Source organism: Strix uralensis, chromosome 6, assembly GCF_047716275.1.
Source record: "Strix uralensis isolate ZFMK-TIS-50842 chromosome 6, bStrUra1, whole genome shotgun sequence".
Classification (NCBI taxonomy): domain Eukaryota; kingdom Metazoa; phylum Chordata; class Aves; order Strigiformes; family Strigidae; genus Strix; species Strix uralensis.
This window is the reverse complement of record NC_133977.1, coordinates 37,915,562-37,937,434: the sequence shown is the minus strand read 5'-3', so window position 1 is coordinate 37,937,434 and position 21,873 is coordinate 37,915,562. Positions and strand designations below refer to the sequence as shown.

The 21,873-nt window shown below is 39.6% G+C and overlaps 2 protein-coding genes across 3 annotated transcripts in view; one reads left to right on the top strand and one right to left on the bottom strand.

Moving 5' to 3' along the window:
• ACMSD (aminocarboxymuconate semialdehyde decarboxylase) overlaps positions 1-8,510 on the bottom strand; it is a 51,969-nt gene extending 43,459 nt beyond the window's left edge. The window contains exons 1-2 of one of the 2 annotated variants that reach the window (XM_074873717.1): positions 8,453-8,510; positions 1,951-2,007 (exon numbers count right to left, since the gene is read on the bottom strand). The gene's annotated coding sequence lies outside the window, so the exon portion shown is untranslated. Of the gene's footprint in view, positions 1-901; positions 1,018-1,950; positions 2,008-8,452 lie in introns of those variants that run through there. The other variant, XM_074873718.1, reaches the window with a different exon arrangement.
• The window catches only part of TMEM163 (transmembrane protein 163), a 105,321-nt gene continuing 90,839 nt past the window's right edge, over positions 7,392-21,873 (top strand). The window contains exons 1-2 of the mRNA XM_074873720.1: positions 7,392-7,860; positions 13,071-13,190. Coding sequence (XP_074729821.1) covers positions 7,707-7,860; positions 13,071-13,190 — 274 coding nt within the window. The 5' untranslated portion in view covers positions 7,392-7,706. The remainder of the gene's footprint in view (positions 7,861-13,070; positions 13,191-21,873) is intronic.

The window sequence follows — 21,873 nt, the reverse complement described above, 5'->3', positions numbered from 1 at the left end:
TTCAAAGCCAAATTGCATGCCAGGACTCAGGAAACTAATTCTATTTCCTCCAGCAAAAAAAGCAGAAACAAAACCAAACAATCAAAAAACATTAAGTGGGTAACAGATTCCACTATGTCCACCAGAACCTATAAGAGTTAAATTATATAAAGGGTCATATATCTTCTTGAGCAGATGTAAAAAAAAAAAACAAACCCAAACTGGCACACAATGGTATGAGTATAGTTTCCCAGTTATGAAGAACATGTTTTGTAAAATATTCATTTTGGCTGTGGCTATCATTCTTTTTTCAAACACTTTCTATAATCATCCTAGCTAAATACTCAAGTGGGAATGTGCAGAACCCTAGTTACAATTCTCTTGGCATAAGAAAAGGGTAAAATACTCTTTTCCAACTCACTAAACAATGTGGATTAGCTATTCCAAACAACACATAAATATTAACATATCATACAGTTTGCCAAACAACTTGCAGCAAAAGTGAGTTGTGGAGTACTTACTTACCAGTAGTGTAGAAGCAATATAAATATTACTGCTATAGATTAATAAAAAGGTTATTCCCTCTAATACTTATTCATGGTCTTTTGATAAAAGATAAAAATACAGCAAGATTAAAAAAAGAGAAATTACTCTTTTGCTGATGACACTAATTGCCAAGGAATAAGATATTAACCAAATCACAAATTAAGAGTTTAAAATACTGGAAGAGAAAATAGATGTGAGTTGGGCACTATAAAACCTATTACATTTCTTTTCTGACTAGTCCCTTTTCTCATTAAATCCTTAGCTTCAAGGTAGGGATTATGACTTTTAAGTTTTTTTAATGTGTAAGGTTAAATTTATAAACTATATTTCATAAACGCATAAGTCTAACCTGACTAGGAAACAAATGTATGTCTACCTTTGCATACAGCCTTCTTAACAAAACTTAGGTCTGACATGGTGGGAAAAGGCCTTGGTAGACAGCTGCATCAGGAGGAATGGGTGCTGGCTCGGCAACAGGAAAAGTGACCCAATCTGTATATAACATAAAGAATGTTTTGTGATTTTTGTAGTTCACTTCATCTCATGGTTAAACATAGAAAGTTAATGGAAAATTGTTTATAATTTTTGCAAAGATATGGGAGAAAACATGAAGTTATGCAAATACATCTAGTCGTTAAGATGCTTTTTGATAGGAATTATCATCAAGTCATTGGATAAGTTTATTACAAAATTATATTGACTTTTGCTTCCTAGGAATTTCCTAGCTTTCTTTTTTCATTTTCTTTGATGCACATATTAAATCTCAGGTGCTTATCTATGTCATCTATTAGGGTATGGTTAGAGTCTCACTGGAAGAAGCAAGATCTTTGCACAGAGCTTGGGAAGGGAGCATGGGAAGCAGAAAAAAAAAAAAAAGAAAAAAAGAGGAAGATTATTACTTAAGTAGCAGGTTGCTACTTAATTTTCCCTTCCATTCCTCTTTAATACTTGTGAGTATAACCAGTGAAATAGAGCCACTGTCAAATAAGTCAGTTTTACTCAGTTACATAAAAACTGGAAACAAAATGTCTTCAGTCATATAAAGAAATAACATTGTTTGGAATAGGGGCATGTAGTCTTGCATAGCTGCATAATGTTTCTCTGAACAAAACAGTAAGTTTAGTTTTTGTGGGTAAATCTTTACTTTCCCGTATTTACATAGCAATTTAAGCCAAATTAAAAACAGGTTTTTAAATAGTTTCAAGATGGAAAATGCTCACTGTGAAGAATCTTTTTAAGATCTTCTGCTCACTTTAAGATGACAAATTTTGCATTCTATGTTTTCATTCTTCCTTTGTTGCCACAATGGAATTTATTAATGCTTGTGGCTCTTGCTAGCTTTGGCATTTTTTGCAAATATGATCCTCCAACAACATCATATAGAGGAAGAGTAGGTGTTTACATGAGGTGTCATCAATTACTTACCAAGGTCACCGCATGCCGTATTCTCTGGGAATCGTATTATAGACACTCTTTCATAGCCTGAAGGAAAAGATACTGAATTATCATATGCTTTTTTTCAAAATAACATTCTGATTATTTTTGACCCAAGTTAATATTCAGTCTAAAAATGCCAAGAAGAGAGATGATTTCAATTTAAACTCTATTTAATCCAGTGCAAGAGAAAAACAGTAAATGACCTACATATATTGGATAATAATTTAAGCATGCTCTGAAGTTTAAAAATTAATGTAGCATTGTTGTATTAACATCATCACTATTGTTTTATTTTAAAAATAGGGTGACTAATACTAGGCCAAGAGATATCTAGACCAAGTTAAAAGAACGTAATGTAGAATTTCTCATCCTGTTGACCGCTGAACACACTGTGGGACTACAGGTGATCTACAAAACAACAGCAAAATACCTATCTGCCTCTGCCTACGTGTCATCAAGTAAGGCAGCAAACAAGAAAAAAAGAAAGTTAAAAAACATCCTACAAAATGTAGCCTAATTTGTATTTGTTTGTAAAAGAAAACTATGGGAGCCAATATCACACAAGACGGTCAAGGGACTATTTAAAGAAAAGATTATGTTCATGAAAAAAGGCTGTGAAATACAGAATCTAGAGGTTTTCATCACTAAAGACACTTATTTAATCGATTAATTTCAGCAGAGGACATGTGTCTAAATGGCAAGGAATGATCTGAAGTATCATCTCACGCACACCACAGGCACAAAATGGTAGCTGTAGTGCAAAGCATCAGAGCATTTAAACAGCATAAACACTTATTCAAAGGTGTTGCCTTTAGGAATATCAGGATAAATGAGTCTCAGACTTTGGTCCTAGAGGAGTAACACTGAAGATTATCTATAGTGATGACCTTTACAGAACCGATGTCTGCCTGTCCATTTAGAATTGGACTGGTACTTGGTTTTGTTTCAGATACGTCTCCTGTAAAACTGAATGGGGATGCCATTACCTCCTGCTGTAATTCCGTAAAAGGTATACTGATGAAAGTAAGAAGTGAGCATTTTCTTTTGAGTATCAGATATGAGATGTCAACACACCAAACTAATAAACCATCATCCTGGCTTACACTAGCACTCCCTAATACTGCAATACAACGCCAGTGACAAATAAAATATTCTGATACCAGAAAAACACTTCTGTGTTTAGTATGCGTATGAAAAGCAACCCTGAAAATAAAATGGTGAATGGTGACAGTATCATTAGCTTGCTTTTATGCCTTTAAACCTACTAAAAAATAATCACTGGGCCAGCTGACCAACTCTTTCCACATATGCAAGAGTGCTCTTAAATTAAGTGCTGCACTTAAGATGATGGTCAATATGGAACATTGACTAGTTAACATCAGTGAAAACAAGGAATCTTCCTTCTCAGGAGTCTCTGAGAGCACCACTGTGTTCTGCTAATTCAGGTGACAACAGTCCAGTCAGCAGCACTAAAAAGAAAAGGAAAAACAGAAAGTCCAGAATAGATGCAGCTCTCATGTTTAGAATGACAAATGAACATGTAATGCTAACATATCCAACTTTGTTTACAATGAAAACTGATTTATTTCAACTCCACATAGACTGAAGAGGAATAAGAAATATTCTGCATTCATATAGTGACCACTATCTCACCGACAGACCAGGACCTGTTTTACCATTGTCACCCATTGGTTTTACTTTCACTCTACATGATGCAATAGCACCACATTCTTTCTCCCTTTTTGCACCATGCTACTCTGTCATCCTGTAACAGTTGCTCATGGTAGTATGGCAATAATGTTTCAGTGAAACAAGGGGACTGTACCTTAGGAAAGCAGGCCAACTTACTGGCAAGAGATTGCTTATTCCCTCAGGAAAAGGCCTACCTTGGAAAAGAATAAACAATGGACCTAATCCAATTTTTGGCAAATATAATTGAAGTTCTTCCTCCGACATTGCTGAGAGTTAGGGTGGGCCTGGAGGAAGAATCTCAGATCTGATATTTTTCATTTATTCAATAGAAGGGAGGAAGAAGGGCAGAAAGAAGGAAAGAAAGAAAAGAAACACCACACAAAACCACAGCAAAACCAGACCACAGACAATTCAGATGAAGAAAAACAAGAGTTCTCTTCATTGTTGCTGGTTGCTGTGGTGCTAGATACTTCCACCCTGTTTAGAATCACCTTTCTCTGGAAGTCAAAATATTATTGAAATCACAGGCTGTTTCAGCTGGGAATAAAGTTCTGCAAGTGTTTATTAATCTTGCAGCAGCCATAGAATATGGAATGGCATCAGTCTATTTAGATTGAACATAGAGATGTGGTTCTTTTTTTTTTTTTTTTTTTTTTTCCAGATTGATTTTGGCTTCCCCTTATTCATATCCATCTAAGGGAGGTTTGAGGGGCCAAGAAATAAAATTGTATAATAATATAGCTATTAGGGTCAGGTCTTTTTCTCTTCATTCACTTTGTCTACAGGCTTCCTACACAAGAAATCCAACAGGGCTGGAAAATAGGATCCATGTCTGTAAAACCCTAGCCATACATCTTTATCCAATGAAATAGACTTTGAGAGAAAGAGGTGTCATGAGAAATATGAGGAAATGCTGGAAAGCAGCTTCCAGCTGCTGTGATATGACAGTCGTTCTGCTTCTTAGGAGCTAGCTTATATAAATAATGGTCTGATCTGAAAGGCCCTTCATTGTGGATCTGCTTAATGTTCTGAATTTACATTTGCTAAATGCAGAGTATATCTCTTCTCATGAGGCCATGTTTGAAAGCACTAAAGAGAGTCATTTAAAAGAAACTATAATACTCTTTGCAAGCCTCATGTTCTTTGCAGTAGCCTGAACACTACAGCATTTCTACAAATAGAGACAGCTGCAGCCCCTGCCAGACAGTTTTATATAAGAACAGCAATTGAAACCAACTAAAAAAAAAAAAAAAGGAACATATTAAAGTTTAAAACTTGTGGTTTGTGTTCCTAGTCCATGTTTTCCTCCAAATTATTTGGAAACCTACCCCTTTCACCTCCTTTTAAAGAAATGGAATTAGGAATCTCCAGGAACTTTCCTCTTGGGTTATTTCTGGAAGTTATAAGAATACCAAAATAGCTTCGAGACACTTACAGAAAGAAGGTAGTGTCCAATAAGAGTCATTAGTCAATTTTTCATATATTCAAGGAATAAGAAAGTTCCTACTGGAATGGATCAGATACGGATTTATCTCCCTAGAAGAGGAAGGATCCTGCAATAATTGCATTAGGGAGTGTTACATCCATTGCAGCAATTTTGAGGGATTCCTCATGACTTATACTGGATGCACTCTGCATGGGACAGTGTCTCCACAAACCGACTCACCAATGGTTTCTGTATCCCTCCCAGGTCCTGAAAAGTGATTTGGCCGCAATCTCTTGTTTCTGACCAGGTTACAAAACCAGTTCTACTCATTTAAGGATTCTCACTTTACAAACACATGTTAAGTCAGAGAGAGAGATGAAAATGTATTATTTATGGCAAGTAACAAAAGGTAAGTCTTTTCTACTTTTCATTCATCTCTCGCATACACGTACAGATCATCTCTCATATCTTGCAGGTAAACAGATACCTTATAATCTGAGTTTATAAAATAAAGAGCTTAATAAACAGCCCATAAAGAAAATAACCATATTTGTTTTATGGAGTTACTAGTTTCCAACCCCTCCCAACTCAGCCCGAACTCAAAAAACAACACTTCCCTCAAAAGAACTCACTTGTGTTAGCTTATGCATGAGAACCTCTTTTCACATTAACATCAAAAAGGCACTTTGTAATTTAGTATCCATCACATAAGGGAAAAGAAAATACTTTCAGCATTGCTTAAAGTCATATTAATGCTGATCCAACTAGAAGACCAAGAGCTCTGGGATCACAAAGCAGGATAGGATAGCTAAGGATAAAGATGAAATTTAGGTGAGAGGCATGACGACTTCAAAAACATTTAATACAGTAGGTATGGTAGACTATACACAAAGAAATCATAAGATTAGATAAAAAGCAAACAGCATTCATCACACAACAACAGCCATCTCCATTCTACAAGGTTGCTAGAATGCCAATCGGTTTGTAAAGCAGTCTGTTATGTCACCTTAACATTTACTTATATTTACTTTTTCACATAATGATTTAAAATACAGCTGAAAAGATTTTGAAGATTAGCCTACATCAATAAGAGGCATTTTTAAAAATTAAGACATTTTGGTAGTAATGTTTCACTAACCATTACCAAATCGGTATTACTAAATTACCGGAAAACTTTTTTTAAGGCTGACATCAGCAAGATTCAGTCAACTTATAAAATCATGTCCCTCTGCTAGCATAAATATTAATTTTCTGCTGACTTTTCTATACCCCCCAAACCTGCTAATTTCTTAAAAGAGAAAGGCAACCTGATTTTCATATAATTTAAATGCGGATTATATCCATACGTATCAGCTGAGGACCTGGGCTGCAATGTCTAATTGTCTTCTGATATTTTCCTAGACTCAAGTCAAAACACAATGCAGTTTCAAAATTTATCTGCATGCTAGTAAGCATGCAACTGGGAGACTGTGCTAACACAGAAAATGCTTTTGTTTATTTGCACTTCTCTATGAAGTCATTAGAAAACAGAGGAGAAGAAGAAAGCAGGTCTGGCACAGATCTATCAGTAAAATTTGCCATCTTTTTTTACATTTCTGTTCTCCTAAGGTTTTAGTTTTTTCCCTATGTTCTGCAGCCCTAGGAATAGAAGGTGAGCGAATTAAGAACGGTCTTGAATGCCAGCAAGTCTCCAGCTTTAATCCCATGCTTCAGTAGGAGACTGCTGTATGTTCTAGGACAGTTTTTAGGGTAATATTGGTAAAACCAACTATCAGTGTAACAAATCAGTGCTGGGAGGTCCGAGAGGTGTGTTTGTGTGGTGATTCGGCCCTGATCCTGAGAAAGGGCTATGGCGGGTGGGGAGTGAGGCAATCCCCCAGCAAAGGGGAGTGCTGGCTCTTCACCTGTGTGAGGGGAGGCGAAGCAGACGGGGACTTGTTCCACCGGGCCAGCACCCGCAGCCCTCGGGAGCGGCGTGAGGCGTTTGCCTCTCTCTCTGCTGCGGAAGGGCTCCGGGTTTGGGCAGTCACTGGACAACTCTTGCCCCCGAGAGAGTCGGGAGCCGGAGGCGGGTGGCAGAGCCCGCCTTGGGGAGGGTAGGCCGACAGGTCTCCGGCTTCCCTCGGCCGGCCCCAGGGACTCACCTTATGCCCAAGGTCCTGCCGCCCCTTCCGTAGGCGCCTGCGGGCTCTCGGGGGCGGGGAGCCCCTGAGGGCGACTCAGCAGAGCCCTTCCCGCCACCCCTCCGGCCCCCTCACACCCCGCTCCGCACGGGGGCGAGCTGCCGCCCGGCCCCGGCTCCCGCTGCCGCCCCCGCCCGGCTCCGGAGCCGGGCGCCGCTCCCGCCGCCGCCCGAGGTGCTCCCCGGGGCGGGGAGGGGAAGGGTAGCGCAGGGAGGCGGCACCGCTCTCCCACCTGCTCCCCCCCGCCTCCGCCGCTGGCGAGGTGAGTGATGAGGCGGCCGCGGGGAGCAGCCGGAGGAGTTTGTTTGCTGCCTGTCCCCGTCTCCCTGATGCTCTGAGCCGGAGTCTCCTCCTCCCCCCGGGCTCGCACCCGGGCTGGATGCTCCGCTCGCTCCTCGCTTCGCTGCCACAGTCGCCAGCCGCTTCCCGCCGCCCCGCAAGAAATGGAGCCATCCGCTGCCCCCCTGGACACCACTCCGGACCCCGCCATCGTGCAGCCCCCCGGGGCCAGCCCGTCGGTGCCCCCCCGGGAGCAGCAGCAGGAGCAGCTGCGGATCGGGGAGAGCGGGCAGTTCAGCGAGGGGCTGGAGGACAGAGGTGAGCACCCGCCCGTCCCTCACCCCGCACCCGCCTTCCTGCCCGCCGCCCTCCTCTGTGGCGTGCCCCGTCACCTCCCCGCCGTCCCGAGGCGCCTAACACCCACCCGCGACAGCTTTTCCTACACCCTCCCTGCGGCACCCTCACGCCTCGCTCTCCTGGACCCGTGCCCTCCTCCTCACGCCGCCACAGCAGCCCTTCCCGCCCCCTCATCGCCAGCCCCACGCCGGCTCCTGCCCTCCCGACTGCCCCCGGCAGCCGCTCGCCGCCGCGCTCCTCAGCGCCCCGGTCTCCCCCGGATCCCCTTGCGCTTCCCTCACGCCCCCGAGCCTGGCCGCAGCCCCGGCCTCCCCCGGTGCGAGGGCCTGCAGGCCGCGGCCCCACTCCCGCCCTACCCCGGCTCCGCGCCCCCGGCCGCCTCCCCTCAGCCCGCCGCTGGCACTCGCTTTACATTCCCTTCCCCCCCGCCGCCTCCCCGCGCCGCCCTCGAAGCTTTTCCCCTTTTTAGTTCTCTTGCGAGCACCCCGCGACAGCTTTAAAATATTTTTATAAACTCTATTCGTGGCTATTCCCACCTCGCCCGAAAACTTGCCTGCCTGGCGGGGGAGAGGGTGCCAGCGGGCGGCGGCGGCACATGGCGCCGCTCCCGCTCCACAGGCGAGGGAGAGAGCCCGGGCCGAGGGGCGCAGGTGGCGGCGGGGCCCGGGGGCTCCCGGGGGGCCGGCGGTGCCAGGCAGTGCCGGAGGTTTTCTCGCTGCCGAGGGGAGGGAGGCTGCTAAGGTTACCTGCCGGCGGGGCTTGTGGCAGCCGCCTCCGGAGCAGGGTCACAACGGGGCGTTGCTGTGGTGGTCCCAGGCTGGGTAGCCAAGTCAGGGCGCTTACCGTGCCCCTGGTCTCCCTTCCCCTACTGTAGAACGCATTTCTACATAACTCGTTTTTTATTATTTGCCTAAATATCTGACCAGGGGTGGAAAGCTGCCCGCTTCCAAACAGCGTTACTCTTTCATGTGAAGCACACCTATTTCGGGCATCTGTTAATGGTGTGTGAGGCACTCGCTGACCTGCTGCCCATAAAGGCAGCTGCCATTTTAACCCTCCCCATTGCCTTATCCTCCACAGTGCCTCCAGGCTTCTCTTCCACACAATTTGTCTCCATTTTTTATTTCATGTATAGGCTTTCCTTAGCCTCTCTATTGCCATTTCTTCCTTCCTCTTTTTGCTTCAGCATCCCAGAGTCCCTTTTGTGTTCTCGGTCTTCATCCCACCCTACACGTAACCCCTGTATGGTCTGTTCTTTCCCCAGCTTTCCAAATACCTCTGCCTGCTCACAAATCCTAGACATGAAGTAGAGAAGGGGAAGAGCAGTCACCATCTTCCCTGACATGTTTCAGTCATGTTGGGGCTGGGGACAGCCCTTTATCCAGGGGTACCCTCGCTGTCATCACCAATGGCAGAGGACAGACATTGTGACTGAGGGCAATTTGAGGCTTTAGTTCTGTTTTAAATAACAGGAATTACGAGTTTTGATTATGGTTCAAGCATGGAAGTTTGATTACAGACATTTTTAATTTGTGCCCAGTATGACAGAGCTAAAGATCAAAGCTAGCCCTTTTGGTACTAAGGGTACTTCCAAAAAGAGAGAGTGTCTGTTGTAACCTTATCTCTTTCTAAGAGGGAGATGAGACTAAAGCTGCTGATTTTATTCCTTTTTCTGCCTTCACACTCTTTCTATGGCCCTTGCAATAGCTTTCTTCTAGCCTTTCCTACAGTCACTGATTCCATCTACCAGGATATTTCCAGTCATTGTAGAGGAAAATCTGGTATGCTTTTTACAGGTTGTCCCTGTTGAAATTGTTACAGTCTGTCCTTTTAGATTGTACTTTTTCTTATGATCCTTTCCAATGAATCATAGCAGATCCAGTTATAGAGATGATACTTCCATGTTTGCTAAAAATAAAAACTAACCCTAAATTTTGGAACAAGATATTTGCTCCTTAAGAAACAGATCCAAAATCAGTGATAATTTTGTGCATGGGGTCCTTAAATTAACATCTTAGGTGAACAATTTTTCTATTAGCCTTATCTCTTCCACAAATTCTAACTTGACATTTTAAAATGATCCCTTAGCCAAATAGAAAAGTACTTCTGGTAAGTCAGCATATGGTAAAGAATATCCTAGAATCACTTCACAAATATGCCAAGCTTGTGTTCTGCAACTGTTAGGCAGGTTTTTTCTCCTTCTGATTTTTTTTTATGGGAAGAAAATCTGTTAATATATGAAGGTACTGAAAGATAAAGTAAAAATCCAGTGCGTTTAACCAGCTCATCATATTTTCTTTACCTTAAGGATATCCATGTGCTAAATAAATTAATAGCAATAAAATTACTCAGTATGTTAATTTCAGGGCGGAGGAATTTTATTGGTACATACTAGCTTTTTATTTTTGTAGCAATGCAGGTCATAACTGAAAGATTATCTTTCAGTCTCCTGTGGATGCTTAAAACTTGTTTTCTTATAGTCAGTGGAAAAAAATATGGAGGTTTACCTTGTGAATTGTGTTGTTGCGTGTAAATTAATGAGCTGTTGTTGCTTCTAAATAATTTTCATGCTATGGGCTTGGTAGTCATGTGAATGAGTTTGTATTTTTGTGTGCTGTCCCCTAAGACACTCGTAAGAATAATATGATCTTTCTCAGGGCTGAAAATTGTAAATCCAGAAAATTTATTTGAATTATTTTAGGAAGGAAGGGATCACATCTCTGACAGCTAGAATATGCCAGCCATTTTGAGAGAGAGAGAGAGACACACACGGCAGGAGTGGTTCAGTTTTATAAGGACTGCAGTCTCTGTCATACTGGACACGTGCTTGACATGTGAATAGTAATCAGCAGTGCTGCGCTAGCTGTGGGGCTTATTATTAATTTCTCAGTTTAATTAGGATATTGATTTGTAAGTATCAACTGTGTATGTTGGACTTCCTAGGTAATAGTGAGCTGTAGCCATGAATTACAGGATGTCGTTAAAGAAAGAAACATGTGAGGATGTCAGTCATTCTGATCCGTGTTTATTTGAAGTTTGAAATATTGAGAAACAAAATTTTCTAAGAAAACCTACTTTGCTTTACATTCCAACACAATTTGGGCTGTAATTTAAAATCCTTGGTGTGGGGAGGGGACAGGAGGGGCAAACAGACACAACATGAGAAGATGTGTTTTCTCTATGGTTATATTAGTAGAAATTTCTCCTATATTGCAAGATGTACTTTTAAATTACCTCATATCAGACAGCAATTAAACTGTGCATCATTATATGTAGTGGCAGAAGATAGGCCAAGCATTGGAAAAAAAATAAAATTTCTTCACACAAATGAAATTGGGCTATATGAGAAATAGCTGTGCAGTACTATCAGAAAAATGCTCAAACCTTTCAGAGCTGTCGTCTGGTAGTTTTCACATATTAAACAGACAAAGAACACACATAAGAAACACCTCATTTCAATATGGGGCCTAGTAATTCTTCAGCATGCAAGTTTGCAAATTCTTTTCCATTCAGAAAGAGGGGAGTGTGTAGCACAAAATTGAGTTAATATTATAAATTTGCTAAAAACACAGTACAAGCATGAAATTCTCACAGTGGCTTTTTGAACTACCATAAAGAAACTCTCTCTGCTTTATTGTAATTGAGGTGAAAAAAGCATGAAGAATTTTTCCAAGGCAGTGTGAATCCCACCAATTATGCTAGGATTAAAACCAGTAATTTTGACAGACTTCAACTGGCAGAATAAAATCTGGTGGCTCTAATTGTTACCACCCCTGGATGCCTGCCCCTGTGCTGACACATTGCTGCCCCTGAGGCAGAGATGTCTGATTCACTTCTGAATTGATTCCAAAACCACTGCAGTTTTCAGCCAGTATATTATAGTCAGTTGAAATTAATACATGTTAACATTAATAAACTTGGTTAAACAGGGTGTGGATTCAGGAGTATACTGATAACTGGAGCAGGTGTTCCTGCCTTGAAAGCAGCAATAGCCATCAGAGAGAAAACTGGGGAAGGTGAGGTAACAGCTTCAGCTGTTATGTTTTAATCTGCTGCTGAGGCTGCCAGAGCCCCTGTTCTCAACCCTTTGTCTAAGATATTAGGCCAGCTACTGAAAGGTTGTGCTGTTAAACCAGTGCCCCAGTTCAATGCATTCAGTGCAGGCAAGTCCCTCTGAAAAGTGATCATCATCTAAGAGGAACCATCCACATTTTCTGGAATAATTCATTAAGAAAGTTAAAAGCTGTCAGACATTCTCTCCAGTTAAGCAGATTTGAGCTGGAACTTGCTAGTGAAAAAGAACGTATGTTTCAAATTACATGAACATACTAAGCACAAAAGAATCTGGATGGGATATACAGAAGGCGAATATGTTAAAATCTGAATACATTTTAAGAGTGGCGTAAGACTCAAACTAGAGAATGAAAACCAAAGCATGTTGTTATTGTCTTTATTTTTTCAACCTGAATTATTGTCTGTGATTTAAGATGAGTGGACAAAAGACTTCCACAAATTGAAAGCATCAAAAAAGAAAGCAATCCCATTCGCTTGTGTTCAACAGACTTCTATACTGATTGCAATAAGGACAGAACTGGTTCTTCAGCTAGTTCTAGAGGGGGGATGTATTCTTGCCTCACATGAAAGACATTATGCTTCAAGAGTTTTTTTCAGCTGTTGCTAGCTTTGATTCTAAAGTATGCCTGCTTCTGCTTCGACGCTCAATATGTGCAGTATATTCCTGTGCATCGGTAGGTTGTTTCACAGAGACTGGTGAGCACGAGTTTTTCTCCTGTTAATTATGTTCAGCATCCTGAAGTTCTGAAATGAGTTTTGATCGGAGTGAGTATAGGACTGAGCTCTTTCTTGTGTGCGGAAAATATAAGTGATGTGAATTTTGGTAACTGCCCTACGATTGCAGTGCTCTTTTTTAAGTGACTGATGTGTGGGTCTCTCTATGTGAAATCAAAACAACTTGTGTGTGCTCTCCTTGCTTACTCATGTTTCTGGTGGCTTCATTCACTTAACCTTAATAATGCGAGCAGGATTTGATTCTGTGTTGATTCTGCATGTAATATAGAATGTAAATATGTGATCTAGGTCTGAACTAACACAGCTGTGTTTTTAAAAGGAGCAATGTATTGTTCATACCCTCTTTGCTTATTGCTTATCAGGTTTACTAGAAAGCAGTACAAGGCTAAAACCTCATGAAGCTCAAAGCTACAGAAAGAAGGCATTGTGGGTTTCCTGGGTCTCCATTATTGTCACACTGGCTCTTGCAGTGGCTGCTTTCAGTGAGTATTGGGAATATTTTAAATCTTCACACCTCTTCCTTTTTACTTTTCTTTTGGGCTCTCAATTTCTCTCTTTGTGGAAGCTTTCTCATGTTTTTTCTTCACAACTGCTAAAGCGGTTTCTCTCTAGACTGCCTGTGTCTGCATGGTGCTTATAAATTAGTAAAACTGTTAGTTTTTTTCTGCAGAGGATAGGGTTGTTGAAGGTCGGAGAAAGAAACAGGAGATGTTGATTCCTGCTAGCATTTATGCATGTGGAATTGTTCATTTTACAGAATAGTGTAAAAATCATTATGCAGTGGATTGCCTTTAACTGAAGAGGTCAAATATGCAAGTCTTAATCCACCTGGGATTTGTAGTGGGAATGCTATAATAAAGAATAGTGAATTGTAAGGGAGAAATATATAATTTATCTGTATTACACTGACAGATACCCTAACACAATGCTAATCTGGAGGAGAAATACCAGTCTCTTTTTAAGCCAGTGTTTTTCTTTAAGTTCCAAGACATTTGTCTAGTTTACCTTTACACAAAGAATTTGAAAAAAAACCCCAAACCACTTTTATGTGGAAAAAATGAAATATATTTCTTTAATTTCAAAACAGGAAAAAATGCTACCTTGTGTAAATAAAGACATATTTTAGTTCAATGCAAATTTGTAAAATACCAGCTTTCTATCTTGATCAATTAAGTAACACTGCGTTATTGTAAGGACAAAAAGAAATGTGGAATCCGGAACAAAATCTTTGCAATGACATATTCTCTGTTTAAAAGAAGGAAAAAACAGAAGTGACTGGATTTACGTGTTTATATAAACAAAAGGAAAGCTCTGTCTAGGAGACAAAGCATCTAAGATGTCTCAAAACATTCTTCAGTTTGATAAAGACAGACTTGCATTTTTTATTTTTTATTTTTTTATTTTTTTTTGAAGCTGCAGCAGCATGTGTTTTATTATTCTAATCTGCAGTGTACGACCTGCTGCTGGAAGTTGGTGTCAGCTCCCAGGAGAGATTATTAGAATCTGACCAAATGGTCTCTGAAAACTCAACATACATTACTTGGAGTGATTTATATAGAAACACAGGTACAATAACTTGATTCAAAAAAGAGAAATGAGGAGGAATACTTAAAAGCAGAATCTAACACTGTGAAGAATTTGAATGTTAACAAGAAGGCAGGACATCTGAGTTTCTATTTTGTTCTGCTTCATGAAAATGCAATAGTCTGTCTTTGCTACTGAGGCAACATAAAAGTAATTACTATGTTATAGAATAATTTTGTTACCTATTAACAATATAATTTTATGGAATATTGAGAAATGGCTTCATTTTATTTTACATTTTCATTTGTCAGAGTTGCAAGACATAAATATAAAATAGATAAGTAAATCACTTCATTTCTTTTAAAAGGGTCTTTTTAAAAATTTTTGAAGATTAGTAAGGTTATCTGAAAGCTTTTATTTTCTGTTTTCCTTATATTTGGCCCTGTGGCAGTATTTAGAAACCCTACCACAAAAACAGCAGAGAAGGTAGTCCCTGCCTGGATCTGCTGTGACTGCATACTCAGCTGGTGTGGCTGGGCATTGAACTACTGTTGAACTAGTAGTTGACTAGCTGTATGTCTTTGCAATGTATCTTTCCTCGTGGTTTGAAGGGGCTAAATTTATGAAGAATAGAAGAGGGAGCAGCACATAGATACATATTAAATATGTATAATAGACAGGTGACGGTTAACTTACATGCCACAAAAGCGTTGCCAGGGCTTTTCATATGCTTTGTATTAAAACTTTTTAATCTTCGAGGAAAATACATTCTTCTAGAACCACTTTGCTTCCCCATGCAATTTCAGCCGTTCAATTCAGTTTATCATCTCACGTTGGTTGCTCTCTTCATTTGTGCTGTCCTTTTAGCAGGTTCCTCTAGCCAATCCATGAGTTGGGAGACATGGCAGGTGGCCAGAGTTTGCTACCTGCTTGATGTAAATGACTAGTTGTCACTTTGGGGTGTCTGACACTGCCAATTCTTTGCAAACACCTACTGTTTAAAGCATCCTGTTTCTGTTTTACCTGTTGTCTGTAACGGTAAAGTGTTAGCAATACAGCCCTGATGTTTCAGTGAAAAATGGGGACCTGCTGTGTTAATTGTCAGGCTGCACCGACTGTATTGTCACTACTCTTTCTGATTCCCCTGTAAATTCTTCCTGTAAATTTCTGTTTTATTCTTATGTGCTTTAAAATACTTTTTTGCAAGTGTATCTTATGGTGTTGCTTTTGCAGCAGCACATGATACAGTAAAGATACTAGATCAGAGAACATTATTAGGTAATTGTAGTTGAAGAAATGGAGGACACGGAGGGTAAGAGAAATGCTAAGGGGAGTGATACCTTTGTGCATGGTCTGTGTGGAGAGTGGGGAAGTGATTCAGGAGCCTCCTTTTCCAACCAAGTGTTTGTAACTAGACTTCCTTTCCTTTTTTGTGGTCTGCACCCTCCCTTCAGTGCTGCAGCTTGATCACCATCCTTCATTTCAAGACTAGTCTATTTGCTTCCAAAGCTATATTTTTCCAGCATTGGAGTAAGGTGGAATGATTTATCTTGACTGGTATGAGATGTTTTCTTTCAGTGGGATTATGATGATGCCCCAGCTAAACTTTCACTTGGTAATATTGAAAGAGATTGATAAATCTTACGTTGATCTGAATACATAGTTTGCTTATTAGGTAATGATCTATGGCACGTGAGGTGTGAGATCATTGATCTGAACTCTTTGTGTTAGACTTACTATTAAGAAGAACCTGTGTACAGTGTATTATAAAAGTGTATAAATTAAATTATGGTATACCTATAGACCTGTTTTATATTTGTTACATAACAGGTGTATTCTCTCTGGGATGGGCTGTTTTGTGGCCTGAAATATTGGAATGCAGAAGATGAAATGCTGACGTATACATCAAAATGTGTTTGGTCTCTTTAGGCTTGGAAATCTAAACTAGGCTATGCGGGATATGGAGCAGGCTGGCTGCTTAAGGGAAAATGAAATAGTCATCTTTCATTCACTAATACTGAGAAGTAGCACTTACACAGATCATAAAATCAGCTTTTTCATTTAGCTGAAAGAAGAGATCTCTTACTATCAGGTACTTAATATACTGAATTTTACTACAGAAGTGCTGTATTTGTAAAAGACCATTTGGAAGCTTTGACTGCTGTCTCTAAATACAGCTCCTGCACTCTGGTCTCATTGGCTTTGGATGCTGTTGAAGGTGTTGCTTTCCAGCATATACTTGCACAAGGCTTCAGTAAAATCTTTATAGACTTAAATTTGTAAGATCCTTGAGGTCAGTGGAGCCCTATGGTATCGTCTTTAGCGACTGAAAGTTACGCTTGCTTAGAATCAGCTATGCATATTCTGATATTTGTGGTTTTGTGCAATACTTTTATGGTCGGATACTGAGAAATGCCTGAGGAATAAGTTCATTTCACTTTTCATTTCGATGCTGTCTGAAATATGTATGCTTGTAGAGTTCTTGCAAAGATTGGATTTACATTTTTAGATACATATAGTCATAAAATGAGACTGGGCATGATAGAAATTACTAAAATGAACAGTAAATTATTTCTCAGCATCCCAAGTAAGTACTGGAATAATAATTTTAATATAACTATTTGTTTCTGTTTTACAATAATACAGGAAAAGAATGATAACATAATATGAATTTTTTTTTGCAATATATATATGTAGTATAAGGCTGTAGTCTAAATCATTTCATAATAAGAATTGTAACTTTTCTGTAGCTGCAGTATTGTAGGTTCATACTGAGGCTAGTTTCAGAATCGCGATAGAGGATGAGGGACTATTACAGTGGAATGGAGCGCTGGTGTATTGAAACCCATTATTCTTAGTTTCTTGTTGTTTATGTTATTAAAAAATAATTTTGAAAAAGATGCAAATACAGCTTTTACTGTTATAGTTTAATTTCTGCTCAAGCAGCTAATCTCTGATACTATTGTCAAAGCAGAAAACAAACTCTCATTCTATCTGGTATTTCTTGCCCAGTGTAGACTTCTGATTCACAGAATGTAGTTTGTTCATTCATCTTCCTGATTTGATTAGCTAAAATTGTTTCACAGTGAATGGAGCAGTCATATCAATATATCCAAACAATGTATAGACCAAATTCTGCACGAAAAGCTCTCTTTGTAGTCAGAGATTGAGTAAAGATTTAGAATGTATGCCTTTGTAAATGTAAGCTTTGTAAAGGGCTTTCATGAGGCAGCCGTCGAGATGGAACTTGCGGGCAGCCTGTCCCAGTGTGGTCAGAGCATGCCTGAATAGGCCCTGCATGCTAGTGCATCACGGGAAGAGTTGGCGCTGGGCTATTTGCAGAATGCTGGGGAAATAGCAGGCAGTTCTCATGGTTGCTTTAGAGATAACTCCTTTTAGATTAGCACAGATGTATTTAAGAGTTTAGCTTTACAGAAATAACTGAAAACTTGAGTGCAACCAATAGGTGCATGATTTGAGGTCCTATCCTGGTAAGTGTTTAATCTGATGTAATAAATATGCACTGTTATTTTGAGAAGGTGAATTTTATTCGCTAAAAGAAAGACACTGAGGTGCTGGGGTGTGTCCAAAGAAGAGCAACAAGGCTGGTGAAGGGTCAAGAGCACAGGTCTTATGAGGAGCAGCTGAGGGAACTGGGGGTGTTTAAGCCTGGAGAAAAGGAGGCTCAGGGGAGACCTTATCGCTCTCTACAGCTACCTGAAAGGAGGGTGTAGCAAGGTGGGTGTTGGTCTCTTCTCCCAAGTAACAATCAATAGGATGAGAGGAAATGGCCTCAAGTTGCACCAGGGAAGGTTTAGATTGGATATTAGGAAAACTTTCTTCACCAAAAGGGTTGTCAAGCATTGGAACACACTGCCCAGGGAAGTGGTTGAGTCACCATCCCTGGAGGTATTTAAAAGATGTGTAGATGTAATGTTTAGGGACATGGTTGAGTGGAGGGCTTGGCAGTGCTGGGTTGATGTTTGGACTTGATGATCTTAAAGGTATTTTCCAACCTAAACAATTCTATGATTCTATTAATACGTATAGAATCTCAGATGGAAACTCGGTAGATACAATTCTGCAAGTGGGAGTATTTTATAGGATTAGCTATTGGCCCATGGATAACGTATTGCAAGTAAATGCAAAGGAACTGATTTTGTATACCAAATCATCTGTATTTCAAAATGAATTACTGAAAATTGATTTATTAAAGTGAGCTTCCACATTCTGGGATTAGAGAGGCATTTTGTTTGAAATGCATGGTCCATACATTTAGAAATTTCAGGGTAGAGCTTGCTTTCAGATTAAAGCTTCATCCCAGTTCAAACTCTCTAACAGACAGATTCAAATGCCAACAAACCTTAGAAAGTGTGGATGCAGGTCCACTTTCTTCACTGGAATGACTAAATTGAGCCATAAAACCCCATTTTGGTTAGCTGAGCTGTAGGACATGACTGTTGATTCTCCTCCCCTACTATGTTACTCTGGTGCACTGCAAATGGAGTTATGTGGGACAAACATTGAGCAGTTTAAGGTGTTATCCTCTGTATGCTTGGATGTGGATGTATTGATGTAATCTGTCACTCCTCATCTAAGGCATACTACTTGGACAGCTGAGTTGGAGAGTGACTATATTAATTTATTGACAAATATATAATTTTCCCAGTGACCCATTCTTATTCTTGCTTGAGAAATTAAATATAAGCAGGCTTTCCCTTATGTTTGAACAATTCTTAGTATACTGTGGGCACAGCCATGTATAATAATGATACTAATAAAGAATACAGGTGAAGGTTCATGGTTCTGAGGCTGTTTAGTTTGGATATCCAATTCAACATTCTTTAAAGGTCACTGAATTTCAGACACATGATGGGCATTCAGAACTCAGGCCTGTTTTAGAGTGTCTCAGCTGGGTATCTAAACAGAATTCTCTAGGATCACTGACCACATGAAAAGTCTTGGTCCTTGTGTTTTCTCTTCCAGGAGCTATACAGAATTGTATTTTTCACTCCTAAAGACCTGAGAGAGGTTTTTTTTTTTAGGTTTTTTTTTTCAGTAGAGCACATTACATTTATTCAAAAAGTTACATTTCAAGTCACAATACCATGCATACCCTTAAAACCAAGTAAAGGCTAAATACAGAATAGAACTGTTGTGTGATAGCATGCAGATCCCTCATTTTGCATATTTCTCAGGGCATTTAATTGCGTCAGTTATGAAAAGACAGATGCTTCAGGACTGTAGTCTCACAGAAGTGTTAATGAAATATAGAACTTAAATTCCCAAGGTAGAGTCCTGATATTGGTGACACTTGTGCAACCCTATCATCCTCGTTACAGCTGCATCACTACAGTCAAAACCAGAGTGTGGTCCTAACCAGGTTATACGTAAGATCTAAAGGACAAAAAAAATCCATTGCCTGTGCAGCACTGGCAAAAGATATCCTTTTGTATAGGTCAGTCTGTACTTAGTAACAGCAAAATGCAATTTTCATTCACTGAAAATGAAATGGGAGGCCAGTAAGGGCCTGTCTATTTTTAGGCATACAAAAAAGTGACTTTCTTGGGAGGAGAAAATAGCATATGGATGTCAAGTTCAAGACTGATAGCTGTTGAACAGAAGTATAGGTCTAAAATCTGCAGTGCTTCACACATCATGAAATCTTCTCCTTGGTTGGCAGGCAAAATGATGATAGAAGTCTGTGAAATCTAGAACAGGCTATATAATGATCTCTGTCTATATATTTGAACAGTAAACAATTTAAAAAATTGTTGCTGTGGTGGAAGTTTATTAAAACAACTGAGTTTGTGTTTAAATGCTAACCTTTAAAACATAGAAGCCTGTTGTATTTTTGCATTAGAAAATTGCAATTTAATCATTCCTTGTGCTAAGTACTGGTTTCTTTCTCATGAGAAAAGATCATCCCAAAGAATTTTGAAATTAAACCAGGCTGATACTGAGGAAAAACTAGCACTATAACATAATTTCATGAAGAGTGGGGAACATGCAAATATGTTAAGTCTAGGCTATTTAGTGTAAAAATCATAATCACAATTTTTTCTGTTGTTTTATATTTCCTTCTGAGATGATGGTTTTTTTTTTTTCAGAAGTCTGAAATAAATCTCTGCGATATCTAGACCAGTAAGAACAGTAATGTCTTTAAAGAATTAACTTCTATATTATATTTTACATGATATAAATTACATAATATATGTAATATACATATTCTAATAGGTATGGTATTTATTTTATAGCAGGAGATGTTAGAGACTCAAATTTGGTCTTCAATTTTGCCATCACATCTCTGCTAGGCAACTTTGTGTTTGATGATTCAGAGGTTCCAACTATGAGAATACAGTTGTGTAGGAAGGTACAATATACCAATAAGTAAGGTAAATAACTAGGCAGTGTTAAGTAATTGGGCTGGTGTCATGGATCCTACTCATATCCCTGAGAGAATTACACTGTGCCATTAGAGATAGATGTAGGTAGAGGGTGAATTTTGTGTATGGGAAAAGAAGAACTGAATGCTTAAAGGGGAGAGTTTTAGGTATGCCACTTGGCCATAAGTGGCTGGTGTGAGAATGATGTGCCCTACAGCCATCCCTAGCCTGTAGTGGATGAAAAATGTGTATCTTGGCTAAAAGCAGACAAAAATGGTTAGAAAAGGAAGGTATATTAGGTTTGTTGCATGTGATTGGTATTAACTGTTGTCCATAAAAAACTGTTTGACTCCTTCTGTATAAAATTGAATTTAAATGACCCTCTAGTACAAGTTTCAATTGCTGCTCTTGCTTTATTTGGTATATCACGTAGGTAAGTGGTTATACATCTGCCCTTTGAAGGAACATTACTGCAGTCTTAAAAGTCAAATGTATTTTCAATCAATCGCTGTAGTATCAGTTCCACAAAATAGTGCCTCAGCTGTTGCAGGCTTACCTCTTGTGCAAAGACACGAATGTTAACAGATTTCTTTATGAATGCCTGATATAGCAGTAGAATTTGATTTTCATAGATCATGAGATATTTTCTCTGCTCTCCCAATTTAAAAAACGCATTTCTTTGCTTATTGGCAATGATGAACTTGTAATTCTCTGTATGTGGCACTGAAAATCAAGATTAATGAAAGAAAATAGATGTTTAATACTCATTGTACAGTTATCACTTTATTTGAAGTCTGTGAGATTGTAAAGCACTACTGAATTAAAACAAACTTCTCGGGCAGCAGTGAAAGTGATGAAAATCAGAACACAGCTTTCTTTACCTTAGGTTTTCTTTTCTTCTGCCAGAAATTTTTAAATATTCATGTGTTTTAACTTAGTAGACAACAAAATGTGAACTTGTTATTTAAAAATTAAAACAGGTACATTTATAACTTTTGCTTTACTTGGGAGGTTGATAGTGCTTGGTGTTTACTTCTTGGCACTTACTCTCTGTGATTTTTCAGTAACAGTGTTTGAGTTCCTTTCACTGAAAGTTGAAACTTGTTAGATTTTAATACTTTTTCAGTACAGAATTTTATTTGCGATGACTCATCTTGTTTTGGTATGCCTGCACTGTAGGAGGACTTAATAACGTGAAATAATCACATAAATAATATCTGCTTCTTTACAGTGCAATATAGCTCCCAGCAGATCT